Source organism: Marmota monax, unplaced genomic scaffold (assembly GCF_021218885.2).
Source record: "Marmota monax isolate L192 unplaced genomic scaffold, Marmota_monax_Labrador192_F-V1.1 WCK01_AAM20220418_F8-fsc00061, whole genome shotgun sequence".
Lineage (NCBI taxonomy): Eukaryota > Metazoa > Chordata > Mammalia > Rodentia > Sciuridae > Marmota > Marmota monax.
The window spans coordinates 1,638,955-1,658,736 of record NW_026695230.1 but is presented as its reverse complement, the minus strand read 5'-3'; the positions used below and the strand labels follow the sequence as shown (position 1 = coordinate 1,658,736).

Below are 19,782 nucleotides of genomic sequence, written 5' to 3'. Positions count from 1 at the left end.
TCAAGATGATATTAGCTATTCTGAGTCTGTTGCATTCCCATGTAAATGGTAGGATCAGGTGTCAATTAAATGAATCAGAGTTTAATTTCCATAGGGACTGCAACAATTTCTGAAGAAATGTCATCTTAACAATATGTTGATTCTTCCAATCCATAAACATGTGATGTCTCTGCATTTACTTAGATGTTTTTAAAAATGTTTTTCAGCAGGGATGTATAGCTTTTTAACTAAATATTTCAATTAACTTATTCACTGAACGAACTTGAAAATTTGCAGAAGAAAACTTTAAAAACTATAATTTAAAATATGGAATAGCTTCATTAAATGCTAAATTAGAGAGCAATACTATATACAGCTGTTAAAAACATCTAAAGAAAAAATAATATTTAAATCAATCATTGTGTAAATCAGTATGAAGTTTCCTAAGAAATGATTATATATGGAACACTCATATGGTCCAGCTTTACTACTCTTAGGTATTTGTACTAAAGTCAGCATACTGTAGCAATACATGCATACACATGATTATAGCTATACAATTCACACTAGCCAAGTTACTGTCTATCAACAGATGAATGGATTAAAATAAACTCTTAATGAATAAGTGCCAGAAATAGAATAAACAATTGTAGGAGGCACTACCATATGTTAGATTAATGAAAAAGAACCATCATGAAACAGGGTCAAACAAATGAAACATTAGGATGGAGAAAAAAAGCAATCATGTTAGTATCCCTTTCCATTCCAACATTCTGTGATCCTGAGCCACCTCACTGAGAGCTGGTACTGAGTCCTTGCATTTTGAATTTAATTGATTATACCTGAGATTGAAGAGCATAGGAGAGACATAGATTTGAATGCTAATTTGCTATTTCCTAACTTGCCACTCTGGTCTAAGTGAATTTGTTAATCAGATTCATTATCAACATAATGTAGACCAATGGTTTTCAAAAGATGGCTAAGAATCACCAGGTTGGTCAGTTAACTTGCTTATAATCAGGTTCTACTTCCACCTATTATTCTTCAGTAGATTTTCCAGTGTATTTTTCTTCTGTCAATGTTTCATGCTAAACACTCTGTAAAACTCTGATGTTGAGTTCTTGCAGTTTTGTTCTAATTTTATATAATATGTTAAATATTTTATATTCGAGAACATAGATGTTCATATTAATTTATTCTAAGAAAAAGTTACAATTTTGATATATAAAGTCTCACAATATTCTATGGCAAAAGATCCAAACTTAAAATTAGAGATAATGCTTAATCTTGGATACTGTGAGAAGCATGCTCACCTGTCCAAACACAGAGAAGGGACTAAGAGAGAAAAGATACCGGGAAAGCGATGGTCTTGATGCATTTAATCAGCTTTGTATCCCCTAGTGTTCAAAGTTCCTCATTGGTTGAGTATTGTAGTCTTTACAGTCTTCCTGAATGTTGTCAGGTTTTTACTGTCTCCTACTGGGTTATTTAAAGAAATGTACCTTAGTTGTTCTCACTTCCCCTTGTTTTCATGTGTCAGGAATGTCTTCTTGATATGAATGCATTTTGACACATATAAAATTTTTACTTTAATTTACCTAAGTTACTATTTCTTAACAGGGAGATTTCTTTCTTGGTTAGGCCAAACCTTTTCCTCCCCTTTGTGTTTGTCAAGGGGCTGTTTAGGTGAACGGACTTTGGATCTGCCACATCCATAGAATATGGTGCTATTGTGTGAGTTAACTGCTTGTAACTTACCATTCTGCTATATTTACACTCCAGCTGCTTTTCCTACATTCCCCATGTTACATTTAAGGCTAAATCCTATATTCTGAAAATGGATCACTGTACTTTGTATTTTTCACAGATACCTTTGAGGGTTTGTTCCACTTCTTGCCTATGCTCTCTGCAAGCCAACTAGGGTGACTTAGGAAAATGTCTTCTGGATTCCTTAATTCTTTTTTTAGTAGAAAAATAAAGTTAAAATTGCTTGCTAAAGCTTAACACTACATTGAACCATCAGTCTGGGGTATATTTAAATTATTTTAAAACCTGTTTTGCTTAAATGGTAACATTGGATCACATTGAGAAAGCTAAAGATGTACCTACTCTATCCCATTTTCCTGCAGCTTGCAAATGTTCTTCATATTGTTTATTAGCTTATTGAGATTTAGAGACAATGAGCATTTTATTTTAATTTTCACTAGGGATTCAGAGTTAAGGCTCAATGTGAGTGCATTTTGCAATGTTTGTGATTCCTATAAATAGCAAGCATTAATTTTTTCTTAATGTGCTAAGAAAATGCAAAACAACAATGGCTTATGTTTAGTACTGGGAGAGCTTGCTCAGCTTCATGCCATTATGCCTGCTTTGGAATCTCTGAGCAAAGGGAGTCTATTAAACAGTACAGCATTGTCTAGGGAAAGGAGAGAAGAAAATGTGAGGAAAATAAACCCTAGAGCTGCATTGCGGCAAATGATGCAAATTCTTTCATGGTAAAACAATTTTGGCAGAGATTTAAGATATTCTTGTTTCCTGATTTAGGCCACACTGATTGTGTGACATTTGATGAGTTGTTAGCCTGTATGTGGTTAAACTGAACATTTTAGCAAAACTATGTGCTGTTATAATTGGGGTAAGAGACAATACAACATTGACATTCTGGGCCTTATACCATATGAAGAGGTTGATTTACTAGGAAGCATTCTTTATTATGGTACTGTGGTATTTCAAGAAGGAGCAGGCATGCCTGTGGGTAATGCAAAAATGGTAAATAGTTTCCAAAGGTCTTCAATGTATGCTTTTCCCATTGGATATAAATCTTCATGTTTATCCTCCTATAAGCAACTTAATTTAAACAAGCAGAAAAAAAAAACTCAGTTGTAAATTCTTTCTAGAAGCAGCATAAAAGCTTTAATACTGGTTACAATATCCATTTGTTAAGTAAAATATTGCAAACAGCATGCTGATATTTATTATAAAAACACTGGCTAAACAACACTGTGGAATAACAATACTTAATCTAACTAATTATGTTCTGACCTTGCCTATCTCCTGCTTCCTCATCTGGATTCCCATAATATTTGGATGATAAATGCATTTGTCCTTCATTTCAGTTCACCTTGCATTTTAGTCATCTGTATAAGGTTCTCAGTTTGAATTAAAGAATGACAATATAGTAACCTTTGTATTGTAAATTAAGGGTTAGAGAAGGAATATTATATGCCTGGAGGCAGCTGCTTTAGGGACATGGATATTAGACCATGCCTTCCTTACAGCCTAAAACTACTGCTGTCCTCTCTAGCAGCTGAATAGAGAATTCTCACCTGTTTTCAGCATATTTGTTTTGAATTTTCTAATTCTTTGTCTTCTAAAATACTGTGTTATGCTGGACACAGTGCCACATCTCTGTAATACCATCAACTGGGGAAGCTGAGGCAAGAGATTGCAAGTTTGATATCAGCCTGGGCAACTTATGGAGATCCTGTCTCAAAATGAAAGAAAGAGAGAGAGAAGGGGCAGGAAGGGAGGGATGAAAGGATTGGGGATTTGGCTCAGTGGCAAGTGTCCCTGGTTTCAATCCCTAGTACTGAAGAAAGTATGTGTTCATACATATAGTTCTGCAATAAATACGACAAATCAATTTTGTGTACAAAGGTGGCACCAAAGAAAAATTTAGCCAAAATTCATTTGTTTCTGAGTAACACATTTAATTGCATTCTGGTTTCATTTGTAGTGGTCTGAACATAGTAGTTATTAGCCTCTAGTTTGTCCCATCTCAATTAAATATGGAGAATGAATCACTTTTATATCTGTCATAGATTTTTTGTTGGTGTAACTTCAGGTTACCCAGCTGTTATATTTGCATAAATTATTCTGAGTTACTTAATGTTTTAGAGAAAGTTCATAAGAAAAGTAATTAATCTCTCCTGTGCAGTACAACTAAGTGTTTAATACTAATAACAAAATTAGAACAATTGTCAGGGCCTGAGGTACAAACTAAAATACTTGACTATGAGTCTCTATAAATGATTCCTTTTGCTTTAATTCTTAAAGATTTATTTGTTATTTCTGAGAATAGGAATAAAATTAAAAGTACATGAAGATCAAGAGTCTCTTCTCTACTATAAGCATTCTGTTGATAGTTGATTCAATTATTGTGATCTTTTGAAAAGGTTATTCTGAATATGTAACTTTATTTTCATAAATAATTTTCCAATGGAGAGTTTGCATAGAACTCAAATATATGCATGACTTACAATGTATCTCTTCACAAGTGTTTTAGTGCCTAAGTAGATAATATGGACTGATCTAATGATTTTGCTGAAGAGGAAAAAAAAAAAGATAAGAAAAAAAGAAAGAATCCTTTAAAGTTAAGGATGATTAATAATATTTTTATCTTTCCTTATTAATCATAAACAGAAAAGGAGAGAACAAGAACCACAGACCTAGAAGGAAAAAAGAGATGTTAAATCTTTTGACAATGTCAAGATTCTATAACAACTAATCAGTATATTGATATCAGAATAGTAAAATTAAAGTGACTGAATCCCATAGAACTTAAGTATTTATTAAGAACAGGAATTTTGATTGAAGTAAAGCTGCTAAAAGAAGAGGAAAAATGTAAATTAAATTAAATTGAGCACTCGAGAAGTGCAGAATATTCCATTAGGAATTATTATATATATTTTTTATTGAATCCAATTCTTCTAATAACCTGTTGAAGTCGTTGTTATTTTGTTGACCTCACAATTAAGGAATTTACAACTTCAGTAAATTGAAATAAGTTTACACAGCTATTGGGGGTAAAAAAAAAAAATGTCTGGGCCAGGCACAGTGATGCAATTATTTAATCCCAGCATCTAGGCAGGCTGAGGAAGGGGAATCACAAGTTCAAAGCCAGCCTCAGCAATTTAGGCATCCCTAAGAAACAGAGTGAGACCCTGTCTCAAAATGAAAAATAAAATGATCTGGGAAGAATAAAGGTACTTTGCATTAGACAGAGGAGAGTGAAGGGAGGGGAAGGGATATGTGGGTAGGAAAGATAGTAGAATGAATTGGACATTATTAACCTATGTGCATATATGATTACATGACCAGCGTAATTCTATATCATGTACAACTAGATGACTTGCTGGTTGAGTGCCTCAGGTTCATTCCCCAGGACCAAAACAAAGAAAAAAAAATTGTCTTAATCCATTGGGGCTGCTATAACAAAATACCATCAACAGAGTGGCTTTTAAAGAGTAGAAACTTATTTCTCACAGGTTTGGAGGATGGAAATTCCTACATCAAAGTGCTGGTGGATTTCATGTTCCGGTGAGGGACCATTTCCTTGTAATTGCCGCTATCTCACTGAAACCTCAGGACAGAAGCAGTGAGGGATCTCTCTGGAAACATTTTTACAAGAGAAAAAAATCCCACATTTGAGGCGGGTATTCTGATGACCTAATCACCGCCCCGCCCCGCCCCGCCCCAATATCTCTGCTCTCCTAATTCTACCCCCTTTTGGTTTAGAATTTCAACATATATATTTTGAAGTGTGTACAAATACCAGAATTCTAAGGTGGAAACAGCTACCTCCTAACTTTGTTCACATTGCCATGTTACTTCTATTATCTCACACAATTGTGATGTCAACACTTTGGCAATATATACAACATTAGCTTCATTTCACAAGTGAGAGTATAAATGAGATTAAATTGCTATTTTCAATCAACATTCCACCATCAAGTACTGTCCTGTCCTGTGAAATTTTCAATGTGACAATTATAGACAAATTTAAATGAAACAAAGATCCAAATAACTACATATTAATGGACTTTCCATTAACCGCCCTCTTTAAATATAATTTCTTTTGATATCAATTCTTTTAAATGTTCTTCATATTAAAATACTGCCCTTTCTGAAATATAGTAGTCTGGATTTTGATTGATTTATCTTCTCTAATATCAAAATTTAAACTTAATAATGCTAATGACTAGAAACCTCAGTGTTCATCAGCATGTCCACATTATCCCAAATAGTAGAAGACCAGGATGGGTCTCAAATTCATTCATGTGTGACTTCAGAGCCTATTCTCTCCCTATCACAATGAGAATTCTGATAATTATCAGTATACCACAGTATTATAGACCCCTCCACCAAACATTGTGATCACCTGGTTTTTCTTATGCATATAAGTAAGTAATTAGCAGGACTTGTATCATCTACATAGTTTTTTTGTTACCTAAATTGCTTTGTGGTCATAAGCCAACATTTTTCAGATGTTAGTTCATTGACAAATCTCAGAAGAAAACTAATTTTTTTTCATGTTGTTGCTGAAAATGTGTGTGTGTGTGTGAGAGAGAGAGTATTTTTAATCACTTTAATAAAGATGTGTTCATGGCTAGGCCCATTTCATTTTTTCCCAGTTCATAATTTATAAATGCAACTGTACTCCTCCCTAGGTCTCCTACATAATTGAGTAGGTGAGCTGAATATTGAAGCAGCTGAAGTTGTACATGCTTTCCTGATCAGTCTGCATATTTTATTACTTTAATTTCAAGACCTGGGTACTTTAATAATCAGGTTGAATTTTTACCTAATTGAGATCATGAAAGTGTTTTGAAGGCCTGTGCTAGCATTTAATTGTACCATTTTATAAAATTCCCCAAATAATTAACAAAACTTCGTTTCTTTTAAGACAAAAATAGTTATTTTTTGTAACCAATCCATCATTCACTATACCCCATTACATCTCTGTCTGTTCTTCCCCAAGTGAAATAATATTGTTTAATTATACATGCGTGAGGGAAAATTACATCTGAATTTTTTTTTCTGCACAAGAAATAAATGAGGTTCAAATTGATAAAGAAGGTTGAGCTTAGAGAGGCACTTTTCTAATTTACACTTCACATTTTCACAAAACTGTGCATTGACCTATTGGCCAAGTGAAAACAGATAATCCTTGCATAGATAGTAATACTTAATATAAAGAGACACATGAGTTATATCCATAAGAATGGGGGGGAGAATGAAAGAAAGAAAGAGAAGATAGAAAATAGGAAAAGATCTGAATAAAAGGCAAGTGGGGAGGAAATCAAAGGAAGGATGGAGAGATAGATTGAGATACACATAGAAATAGATAGTTACATGTAGGATCAGAGAGGCAGAGAAAAAAAATAATTGCATATTATTTTGAAAATGATACAAATGTCAAAGTACAACAGTGAAGTTTTATGTTTTGCCATCCCTAACTTTTTTGTTTGCTTAGACATTTACAATGTTATGAAAATCTATTTTCAGTGTACTAGCTTTGCATTATTGTGATATTGTCTGTATAATTTTCTATCACGTGTTTTCAGATTAAATATATTTTATGTAAGTATCTTTAAAGAACATTCTCTTCACAGCTATAAATTATTTATCCATTTTTTCACCATTATTCAATTCTCCTACTTATATACAACCACTATTTTATACAATCATCATTTTGTATTCTTTCTTTTATATTATATACAATCCCATAATGATTACTTTTGTGTGCAAAGTTCTTTTATTTTCATTTTCTTTCAATAACAAATTATTTCCTCTGAAGACAAAATATCCAAAATGAAAATATGCCATACCATGAAAATATTTAAAATAATGTGTTAATTTTATTAAATTAATTCCAAACTATATTAATTTATTTCCATACTATCATTATAAAAGAGATATACAGACAGAAGGATTGTTAGTAGACAGAGAACTCTATATTCATATATACTGCTGATAGAACATGTATGGTTTTTATTTCTTCATTTAGAAACAAGATATTTTACCATTTTAATGATTATTTATTAATGTTAGCATAATTCTACATATCAGTGTTCAATATCATAAATCATTACAATTGCCTTTTATTAAATATATAATATCAAGTACTCTGCTATATTAACTATAGATATGATTGATTTATTATATATTTAAAATGTGTCAGATATTTTATTCCCAATTCCTTCTTATTTAAAATCTGTGAACAACCCATAATTTCTATTTTTTTCCCCTATGAATAAATAGGGAACATGATCCCTAGGCCAAAAGCAGTTGAGTTACAGCCCCCATGTCCAATAGTGAACAAGTGAATGAGTGAACTCATTATTAAGTTTTCTGAATGCAAAGCCTGCTCCTCTCACTGCTTAGGAACTTGATATACTTGATCTCAATTTATCCTCAAATATCTCACAATGATACATACATTATTTCTGTGATTTTGTGTATTTTAAAGATTATGAAGTCTTGACTGATTGTACCTCTGATGCCCCCCAACCCTGTTTACAAAATGCATATCTTTTCTCTCTCTCTCTCTCTCTCTCTCTCTCTCTCTCTCTCTCTCTCTCTCTCTTTTTCTTTTTTGGGTACTGGGTATACAATTCAGTGGAGCCATATCCCCAGTCCTTTTATTCATTATTTTTTTATTTTTATTTATTTAATTTTGAGACAGGGTCTTGCTAAGTTGCTTAGGTCCTTGCTGAGGCTGGTTTTGAAACTTGAGGTCTTCCCGGCTCTGGAATCGCAGGTGTGAACAACCACACCCAGCTAAAAAGTACATATTCTTTTTACCAGAAAATATATTTTCAATATACATACTAAATCCTCTCTTATATTGTTTCTCTCCCAATTTTGTCAATATCTTCAAGAGAAAATGAGCATATTCTATAATTATTACTTCCTCATAAAGTCTAAAGTACCATTCATCTTTAAAACAGAATCTTGTTGACATTTACATAGGTGATGTGCATAAAATTCTCTACCATATAGATACCATTTTATAATTAGTAGTTTAATTTAAATCTCCTGTATGATTAACTTTGTTACCTTTCTTCACTTCATTATCCATGTGGAATTTCTCAAGAAATATGAATAGTGTGTTTATCTTAACTATTCAAACTTTTGACGATTTTCCATATAGTTCTTTTGAAGATATTTCATTATAATCAAGTGTTGGAAGATATATTTGTGTTAGCATTTAAAATCATAATCATAACCACTGCCCTGCTTAGACTCTAAATCAATGTCTTCCTCTGTATGAAAGTAACAGGCATAGTAAAGAAATGTTTTAACTCCCCCAAATCCCATAATTCAGTTGCTGAATTATTTCTAAAATACCTAAGACCAAGATATTTGCCACATAATATGGCAAAGATGCTTGAGGGAGACAAATATTTTTGCAGTATTGGTGTTTGTGTCATGTAATGTGTGTGTGTATGTGTGTATATGTTGCTTGCTATTCTACCCAGAACACTGTTATGATTTAGTACATCCTTATTAAAGGATGAGCAAAGAGAGCTTCTGGACATTAGTTGCCTCCTTATGTTAATAATTTTCATCATTAATGTTATAGACAATGTACTGAAATCTTAGTAGGTTTAGGTGCACTGAGATAAATGCCCTAAATTTTTAAATTTAATTCCTGTGAATACTTAGGAGCAAACAGTTCCTCAATGGAAAAAATAAATAATGAAATATATATTGAATACTGAAATATTGAGAAAAAGGGAATACTTTGTCCAAGGCCACAAAAGTAGTAATAGTAAATTTAAGAATTTGAGCATTGGGAAATCATGTACTTCTTAGTCAATGGGTTTAAACACAACCTTGTTGTGCTTAATCATAAAATCTCTCATACAAATAGCACTTTTTGTCTCTTTCTATGAGTTGGAATTCTATTTTAGGTTATAGCAATAAGAATTAAAGAAAAGGATACTTACTGAAAGTACTATTGGGAAATTAGGCAAAGAAAATATTGATTTGACAAAAAGTTTTGTGTTTGTGTATACTTAATAGTGATGGTGAAAAGAAAATCTGAGTTTGAGTAGGTGGCACCAAAAATGAAGCTGAAATGGAATATTTTTGATTGCCAACATAATTGATGATAATAATAGTAAAATGAAGTTCATTGGTTAATAAAATTTAAGATATAAAAATAATATATTTTGTAATGATACTGAAGACTTTTTGAGAGACTTATTGATGATAGTATCATTTAACTTGCTTCCTGGCTTGCAATATTGTTATTCCTACAGAACAGTGGTTATTGACATTTTTAAATTCTTGAGTCCACACGCATCACAAATATAGTAGTTCTATAATTCTTCCCTTATTTTTAACTTTCAAAAAAAAGGAAACAAAATTTCTATTAGAATTGAACTTCTTTGTAGCAGCTGATTTCCATAAGCACTGCTGAGATCTCAAAACTGACCATGAAAACTTGATCTGTCATTGAAAGTCCCACTCAACGTTGTACTGATTTTGTCCCTAGCTTCCCTTTCAGTGTTCATCAAAGTGATGGGAACTTAAGGGAATTTTTCAAAAGAGTTTGGCTCCTACTTTTCTTTGTTTAATTTAACTAAATTGACCTATTTTTATTTGCCACTTTTATAGGAGGGCAGAACCTGTTTAACAAAACACAAGGACAGTCCCCCAAGAAATGCAACTGCAGATTCAGAGCCTGTCCCACAGGTATGTGCTTTCTTGGTCTGTTTTATTTTGATTATGTTGGGAAGTACTTCTTGGATCCATTGCAATCAGTGTGTTTGCTTTAGCTGGAGACAGGGTGGTACTGACTAGTACTAGAGAGTTCCTTCAACAAGGGCCATTGGACCTGTGTGGGGCCGTGCTTTCCACTAAAGATTCTCATAAGATTCACAGTGAAGGAGCTCTCCCTCAACTTCACCCATGCCACAACCAAAAATATGTATATGTACATACAAAATGTATATATGTATATATACGTGTGTGTGTGTGTGAACAGAGTACAAAATACATGCAAAATAAACTTCCTATGGGATGAAAAAGAATAAAGAAGATTTGGGAAAGCAAGGTGGAAAGGGGTACCTATCCCACCTCCCCCTGCCAAAAAGAAAAAAAAAAAAAAACACCATCAACACAACTCAAAGGCTTCATTCTGAATTCTCTTCTGTATTGCTTTATAAGTAACCAAAAATATTCCATTATAGCAATCTTAAGTTTTATTAGGGTTAGATTGGTCAGACGTGAATGGTACAATCAAAATTTTCTGAAAGCAGTTATTGGAAGTCAGGTGTTGATTTAGATATGGATTTTCATTACCATCCTTTAGGATTTTATATTTTTACCTGAAAATGGTTTTATTTTGATTCTTCTAATTGTGTTTCTATGTTATTTGACAGAAATTGCAAATGCCTCTGTGTTCTGAATGTGAAGTGAAAAAGGCTCCAGAGAAACAATTAACCAGCTTTGAAGGGATGGCGGCAAGAGAAGAGAAAATACTGTAAATACCAAGAAACTGTGTTAAAAACATCCATTTGCTCTTGTATTCATACTCTTTTTAGACAACAAGCTTGATGGAAATACTGAATTTCTAAAGCATGCATTTTTTTCACAATTTTATGTAACTTTATAAAGTAATCTCCACGTAGTCTGAAAGTTTCCAAGCTGATTATGATCCTTGAGCAATAACCTATACTGGAAGAGGATTTCTAATCATAAGTGTTTCAATGTCATCACCAAATTGCCCAGTATAAATTGTCCTGTTTTGAACTAAAATGCAACATAACTTTTAATTATTTTTATTCATTTGCATATCTGATACTAGTTGTTTTATGATCAAGTTGTTGAAATCAACTGGAGGATAATTAACTGTTGTGGGTCTTCAGTATTCTGAAAATTCAAATCACAATCATATTATAAAGATTTCAGTCTATACTAGCAAACTGGGGTCACTTTACCCAAGATTGGAATTTTCTCTACCTGAATACATTCTTCATGTCATTGCGGTTATTGCTATCCTTATTCTTTTGAACTAATAATAATTATTTTATGTAAAAAATGCCAAGGCAATTTTGTCAAGGATGTATACAGGTAACAGAAGTTATTAAATATGTTTTGCATCATGTCGACAAAATATTTGAATGAATAGCCAAATTTCTGACACATTCTCTTTTTCTTTTACATTTTGTAGACACATGTTAATAGATATGTTTCTCTCTACTAGAATTATTCCATGCTAGAAATCCAGCTATTTGAAATGAGCAGCACAAATTTTGATATGAATTTGGATAGTGGAATATAGAATAGGAGGAAGGTTCTAAAATAGAATAAGCAAGAAGACATTATATATTTAAAAATGGGTATTTAAAGAAAGTAAAATAGCTATGTAGACACACAAAATAAAAACAGACTCATATTTTTTAAATTAATGTATTATTGAAAGTAATCACTGTTATGTTTTAATCCTCCAAACTAGGTTTCTACATGTGGATGTCAGTATTAAATAGCTGCATTCAAATCTGAAAAAAGCTCAGAATCAAAGGGAATTGACACTTGAATAATAATCTGGTAGAATCAATGGAGCATCAAACTTGCAGACTCAAATTAATGGAGTAACAGACACATTTTATAAATTCAGAAAGCATACAAAACCACAGATTTTATAAAATGAATCTCTAAAGCAAAAATGAATACATTTGGACTTTCTTATATGGAAGTTTATAAAAACATATTAAATGAAAATTTAATTTGTAATCAGTAGATGTACTTACTCTAAGATAGAATGGTGTTAATTTGAGCACAATGGCATATTTGAAGAAATGTAGTGATTTGGAGAATTTAAAAATATCACTAGTAGTAAAAGAAATGTTTTTCTATAGTTATGTAGCAATTCTACTTGCAAAATAGCTCAGTATCCTTTATCAATATTTTGCATATAACAGCCTAATCAGAAAAGAAAGAGAAATAATATTTTAAATGATCCATACAATTTTCAGCTGAAGCAACTAAGATAAAATAAAAGAATCAGGTCAGAAATTCCTGTTGACTCAATTCAAATTCAAAAAAAAAAAAAAAGAAAAAGAAAAAAGATAAACAAGAAAGAAAGAAAGGCAAAAAAGATCATTTTGTTCTACAAGGGAGTGGGGTACTAGTCTCCAGACTCTGGTTGCTTATAATTTTCCCACTGCATCCAGGTGTCCTATCCATCCCCTTTTACAAAAGGAAAGGAGATAATTTAGCTTTAAATTAGAACTACTCTGTCACCCATCCTCTTGTCCTAAACTTTTGTCCTAGTCCCTATGGGTTCTATGAAACATTGATCACCAGTTTTCTTAACTTAGAATGTTTTGAGACATCTAAAGTTGTTATGAGAGACAACATTGGAAAATAAGAATTTGTCTTATTATTAATGAAGTATGAGCAGTTTCATATTTAATTGATTATTTTTTCTGTGTTCTGAATCACTATTCTAGTATGTGACAATGTAATACATTTGCTCTTCTTAATTACTGCCTTGATCAAATGGGCTTTGAATCATTATAATGTACATTAAAAATACACAGCCTTACGCATTCTGCAGGGTTTATCATGCTATATTTATTGCATAAATTCAACCCCTTCTCTCCCTCCCCTCAAAAAAAAACTGGTATCATGAGATTTCTATAAGTATTTTAAAGAAATATTCTGGGAATTTATTTTAATGGTTAAGTAGGGGGGTGCTTGTTAATATGATCCATAACTGTACTTTAATTAACGGATTTCGTTTATCTTAGTCCTTTAATTGCTTTAAAATAGGACCAGAGAGGCTTAAAATGTTTTACTGACATGTGTGGTTTTGTTTATAAAATAGGCTTCATTAATAATTATCAATATTAATTGCCAATTATATAAACAGATGGTGTTTTGAGGAATTACAATTTAGATTCTAACTATCTTCATATGGAAGAAATATTACCTGAAACGTTGACTATTGATAATATAATTGGATTATGTATCTGTAATCATAAACAATGAAAAACTACTTATATCTTACAGAATATGGACTGATTCCTATAGAAAAAAAATATTGTCCAATGGAATAACTTGTTTTGATATAGGTATTACCAAACTAACATAAATTTGATTTCTCTCTAGTTATTTTGATGTATTCTGTAAATTTTAAAATACTAATCAAATACTATGTGCTCATTTCTAAGTTAGAAACTTGTTTTGGACTTTGTCCTTCCTATTATGTGCATTAACTATGTAAATTAAACTAGTGCCTAAAATTTACAAGACCTAAATGAATGCTGAATGTATCTCTCCAATGACAACCTGTTCTGAAGAGAAGTGAATGATTTCAGACACTCATTTGGATGTAGTTTTCTGTGTAATCTCAAATATCAGAATACTGAATATAATAAGAGGCTAACATTTTTTAAGTCCAAGCAAATATTTAGTATTATACTGTGGCTTCATTACAATTCTCTTTCATACTATATACTCAACTACAAGTCTAAGACAATAATATACGAAGGAGACATTTACTGTTTTGATGGACAATGTGAATTGCAGGACTAAAAATATATTTGTGAACTTTGCTATAATGGAATATTTTATTTTTATAGCAAAAGGTACTGTGATTAGCACTAATGGCCTGAGAGACTAAAATAATAACTGATACCATAGAGTAGCATGAACTGGCCAAACCTAGAGAGTAAGGAAATCGTACAATCTCCCCAAGTGATGTGTCCATCTGAATTGTGTTATATAATATTAATGGCCACATGGTGAAGAATAAAAGGTGCTGAAAAGGGCATATTCTTGTTCAATAAAAGTTTGTTACCAAGACTATATAACATCCTACATAAGCTAACCGAAAAAACAAATGTTAGCACTAAAAATAGTATTTGCTTCTGTGTATCACAATCTAAGAACTTTTTTGAAATGTCACCTTGGAAATTTCTTCAATCTCTTTGACAATGCCCCAGAAATATTTTATTTTATTTAGTGAGTTTTTAAAAGTAGAAATCCATGATGGCAGAAACTTTGTCTTTTTTCATTGAATGTTAGTTTTAATTGCTGAATAATTATTGCATATATTCAAGGAGCAAAATGCGATGTGTTGATATAACTATGCATTCTGGAATGGATATATCCAGCTAACTTACATACCCATGAACTCACAATTAGATCTCAAGATCTTAGAACTAACTTCCTTCTAGAAGGCTGTCAAATATTTGTTGAATTAATAATTCAGATTCTGAAGCAGCATAAGAAGAAGCAAAGGAAATGGCAAAGAATCACATTCTATTATGAAAACAGAATGAGCGATGGTTTCAGAAAAAGAAAATAAATGTTTTACGTGCATCTTTGTTTTGTTTTGTTCACAGACTAAACTTCTTTTACTTTTCTCTCTGAAAGGTTTCTCTGTGAGACTAGTATACCTTGACTTCAGGCAAAGCAGAATACAGCACTCCTGGATTAATTACAGTATGCCTGAATATCATAGGCATATAGAAATATGCCATGGAAAACAGGAACATGTTCTACAAAATGCACCATTAGATAAATTCATTGTTGTGAATGTCTCAGTGAATATACAAAAATGTAGATGGGATAGCCTACCACATACATTCTTAAGCTCTCTATACAGCCTGTTGCTCCTCAGCTACAAACCTGTACATCATGCCATTATACTGTAGGCAATTATCCCTCAATGGTATTTGCTCATCTAAACAGAGAAAATGTATAGTCAAAATTATAATCAATAGAAAATTTTCAGCTACATTATAATTTATGAGAACACTGTATCATAAGGATTCTGTTGACCAAAATATCACTAAAAAGTATATGCCTGTATATCATATGGGCTCTGAATCATTAATAGGCATGCAGCTCTGACACGCCCTTGCACATACACAAGTGCCCAATTTTTTTTTCTTTTTTTGTGGTACTAGGCTGTAAACCCAGGGTGCTTTACCACTGACTTACATCTCCGGCTCTTTTTAATTTTTATTTTGAGACAGGATTTCCCTAATTTGTAAAGGCTGACCTCAAACTTGCCATTCTCCTCCCTCAGCCTCCTGTGTCACTGAGATTACACACATACACCACCACACCCAGCTCTTATTTTAGACTAGCACATGAATCTTTTAGGTTTTAATGAGTTGAACCAAAATTTTTCTATACATTCTTTGGAGACCTAATCCTTTAGTAAAAGCAATTCAAGAACTGTTGAGGAGGTAAAGGAGATTTAAGAGGATTGGACCCTGGATTCCATGTTGCTCATTTTCAACTAGAGAATTTATACTTTTATTGCATGTAGTTTTTAGAGTTTCACAATCATCATCTCCTCCTCCTCCTCCTCCTAAATATCATAGGCATATAGAAAGGTGCCATTGAAAACAGGAATATGTTCCTCTTTTTTGGGGTACTGGAGTTTGAACTCAGGGATGCTTTACCACTGAGCTACTTCCTCGGCCATTTCTGATTTTTATTTGAAAACGGGTCTTACTAAGTTGCTGAGGGTCTTGCTAAATTGCTAAGGATGGCCTGGATCTTGTGATCATCCTGCCTCAACCTTCCAAGGATTACAGGTGTATGTCACAAATCCTGGGCACAATATACATATGATTTTAATGGAGAAAGATCCATTAAAATCATATGTATATTGATTAAAAGAAAGGAGTCCAAGATCAGAGTGATCTGAAAATGACAGATTAAGATGACCTCTGTGATCCCCTCTTCCCATTTGCTCTTTTAGTCAATGAGGTGATCAGTTATTCAAGAATTTATTTTTGACATCTCAAAATGTGGCTGCTATTCTCCTTGTTAAAGATCCAATTTTAACAGCAACAATAACGAATACTATCAATTAAATATATAACTTACAATTGCATTGCTTCAATACTTTTAGAAATCATTGATATAAGATATTATAGTTATCATGTTTTTCAAACAGGAAGAAATTAAGATAGAAAAATATTTAAAATAAAATCACATACTAGAAAGAGGAAGAGGTGGGATGTGGAACTGGAGATAAGTTCCTGGAACCCATGTGCTTAACCATCTCAACAAACAGTCTGTCCTGAAAATAATGGGGACCTGCTCTAACAGAACATACAGTGTGTAGGGATACAATGACTAATGTGGGAAACTCCCAAATCAATGCTTGCCTACTACAATATCTATCTATCTACCTACCTGTCTATTCTCTTGGATGAAGGAAGAAAAAGGCACAGGTGAAAACTCAGGGTAAGAAGAAGGGTTTCTGAATGTATATTGGCTATGTGTATCCTTCATGGATAAAATGATGTTCAGCTAAGATTAATAAAACTATAATATTCTACACAAACGTACAGAACTTTAAAAAATGAAGTTTTATAATATTTTCAGACACTAATAATATTTTAAAGTGAGAACTTGAATTCAAATGACCAGATGATTATGAATTAATGTTGTGCAAAATCTAAAAGCATTACACTAAAGAATCAACACTGTAGTCTGTTCCCTGTAAACTACAGTATCTGGGTTTCTTAGCCATAAAGGACACTGAAATGCCAGTTTCTTCCATAGAAGTGTGTCAGGCATTAAAATTAATAAACAAAGTTATCCATGGAATAGTTAGAATATTTGAACCAGAATGCAAGCAAATGTGATATGAATGGATTTTTTTTTCTTTTTTTGGAGGGTTACCGGGAATTGAACTCAGGGCACTCAACCACTGAGCAACATCCCCAGTCCTATTTTGTATTTTATTTAGAAACAGGGTCTCAATGAGTAGCTTAACACCTCACTTTTGCTGAGATTGTCTTTGAATTAGCAATTGTCCTGCCTCAGCCTCCTGAGCCACTGGTAGTGTGCCATGTGTTCCCCTGGATTTCCCTTTCATCCTTAGTAATTCCACCTTCCTAAGTCCCTTGATTCTTGTGAGAGCACCATTTCACTACAAGCCATGTAAATGCAATGGCTACTTGGGAAGGACATATAATGTAAGACATTTTATTTCTCTGAAAAGTGATACTATTTGAAGCTTCTGGAAGAACTTAACCTCAGCAGCTAATTGTGGAGTGAGCTTATCCCCTGGATGTGTCTTTATAAGAATGAGAACAGGAGAACACAGTTTGTTATGGGTGATGTCCTGTCTATGGCTTATCTTTAACACTTTTTTTCATGATGAGGTGCCCATGCAAAGCAAGTCTAGAGACAGACCTTCAGCAGTTGGACCCAGTGCAATTTCAGGGCAAATAGCAGAATACAGAAGGATGCCTGTCAAATTGGCAGCTTATTTATGACAGCAAAGTGACGACTTCTGCTCAGCAAATATCATGTTGAACCCCATCACATCTCCTGATACCTGTTCCCAAAGTAAAATTTGTTTGGGCTAGAAATCCAAAATCTCCCTTCATGCCTCTTCTTGAGATAATGTCTTGAGTGAAAATCAGAGTGTTTACTTGGTAGAGTTCACATACTGAAATGGTCATGTTCCCCACATGAACAAAATGTTGATACTTTGATTATGAAAACTTCTAAGGATGGCTTATCTTAGGTGATTTTCACACAGAGAAAGAGAAGCAACATGAAGAGGAGCAGGATAATACTAATAGATATGTTTTTCATAAAGCACATTTTAAATTTGTTATTTTGATTCTTGAAATAGATCCTGTTGAATTAAATAAAGCATGAATAAATTGAATTATTTATTAGATGTGTTTCCAATCATTTGTAACTCCTAAATGATATAGAATTTTTAATGACTATTAGCCAAATTAATAAGTTTGAAAAGATGTGAAGAGATAATAAATGTTATCTGTGTGAGGAGAACTGGGAATCAGCTAGGTGTGTTCAAAAAAAGTAAAGTAAGTCATCAGCAACTTGATGAAATTAACTGTACATTGTAGAAAGGTACTCCAGTTTCACATATTTTATTTCCCTGGAAGTAAACTAAGCAGACTATTTGTATGAATTCAGTGTAATGAGTAAAGGAACACAAGGGTATCTGTGGTTTGGGAAAGCATAAAACTTCAGAGAGATACACATAATACCATTCTGCCCAGATACTCATTCTGCCTATGATAGAATTTTTTTTGACTGAAAAGTTAGTACAGATATTTCTCTACAATATTAATCTGAAATGTCTATCATAGCCCTTTCATTACCATTTCATATCAGTTTTAGGTATGTAATAGTTTTAGATTTTGGAGTCTATAAATAAATATCAGCTGTTTCTGGAACCATTTGTTTTTTCATTGGCCTATCATCTATTAACTGAAACCCGATAATTTTAAATATTTTCCCATACACATATATGTGCACTAGTGTCACAATGAACACACTATATAATCAAGGATATAAGAATGGATATACTATATTTGCAAACCAAATCAGTCATTTGATGCAGAAAACCAACACTATTTGGAAGGACACAGGCTTAGCTCCTGTACTTTTTTGTGTCAGCTCATTCAATTTCGGTAAAATCTAGACTTTAGATTTAAATGTGGAGCTTTTCTACAGATACCCTAAAGCAGAGATTTCTGTCAACATGAATCTGTGTGTATGGAGCCTGAAAGAGATTTTATAATTTATCCTGATAATAACCAAAACATTTTTGTTATCATTGTTCATTTGAGGAAATGAAGTAATTGAATCAGATGAAAACAAAAGTGCTCTGGTAAAATACTGAATGTAATCATGAAGATCAAGGAAAGGGGGCAATTTATTTCATTTATCTCAAATGGTAATAGAAGAATGTTCTTATGAAAGAAATTTACCATAGAAGTTTCCAGATATTAACTACATTGTAATTCAATATACTTTCAAACAACTATGTCTGTTTATGAAAAAAAAATAGTTTGCTAAGATTTTGTCTTCAGTTTTTTATTGTGTTTTATTACAAATTTGGGATAAACACAACCAAATATATGCCTAAAACATGCAGAATTAAAATACTGAACACTCTATGGTGCAACTGCCAAGAATAATTGACTTTGACTGAAGATCTGGTGTGCTTTTTATAATTTTCTTTTCCTAGATAACCTGAAGATAAAT

At 32.6% G+C, this 19,782-nt stretch overlaps 1 protein-coding gene across 4 annotated transcripts in view; it reads left to right on the top strand.

Moving 5' to 3' along the window:
* The window catches only part of Luzp2 (leucine zipper protein 2), a 510,973-nt gene extending 491,522 nt beyond the window's left edge, over window positions 1-19,451 (top strand). For 2 of the 4 annotated variants that reach the window (XM_058577022.1, XM_058577023.1), the window contains 2 exons: window positions 10,387-10,464; window positions 11,154-19,449. In XM_058577022.1, coding sequence (XP_058433005.1) covers window positions 10,387-10,464; window positions 11,154-11,258 — 183 coding nt within the window. In that variant the 3' untranslated portion in view covers window positions 11,259-19,449. Of the gene's footprint in view, window positions 1-10,386; window positions 10,465-11,153 lie in introns of all 4 variants that reach the window. The other 2 variants (XM_058577025.1, XM_058577024.1) reach the window with 2 other exon arrangements.
* The last annotated feature ends 331 nt before the right edge of the window (window positions 19,452-19,782 follow it).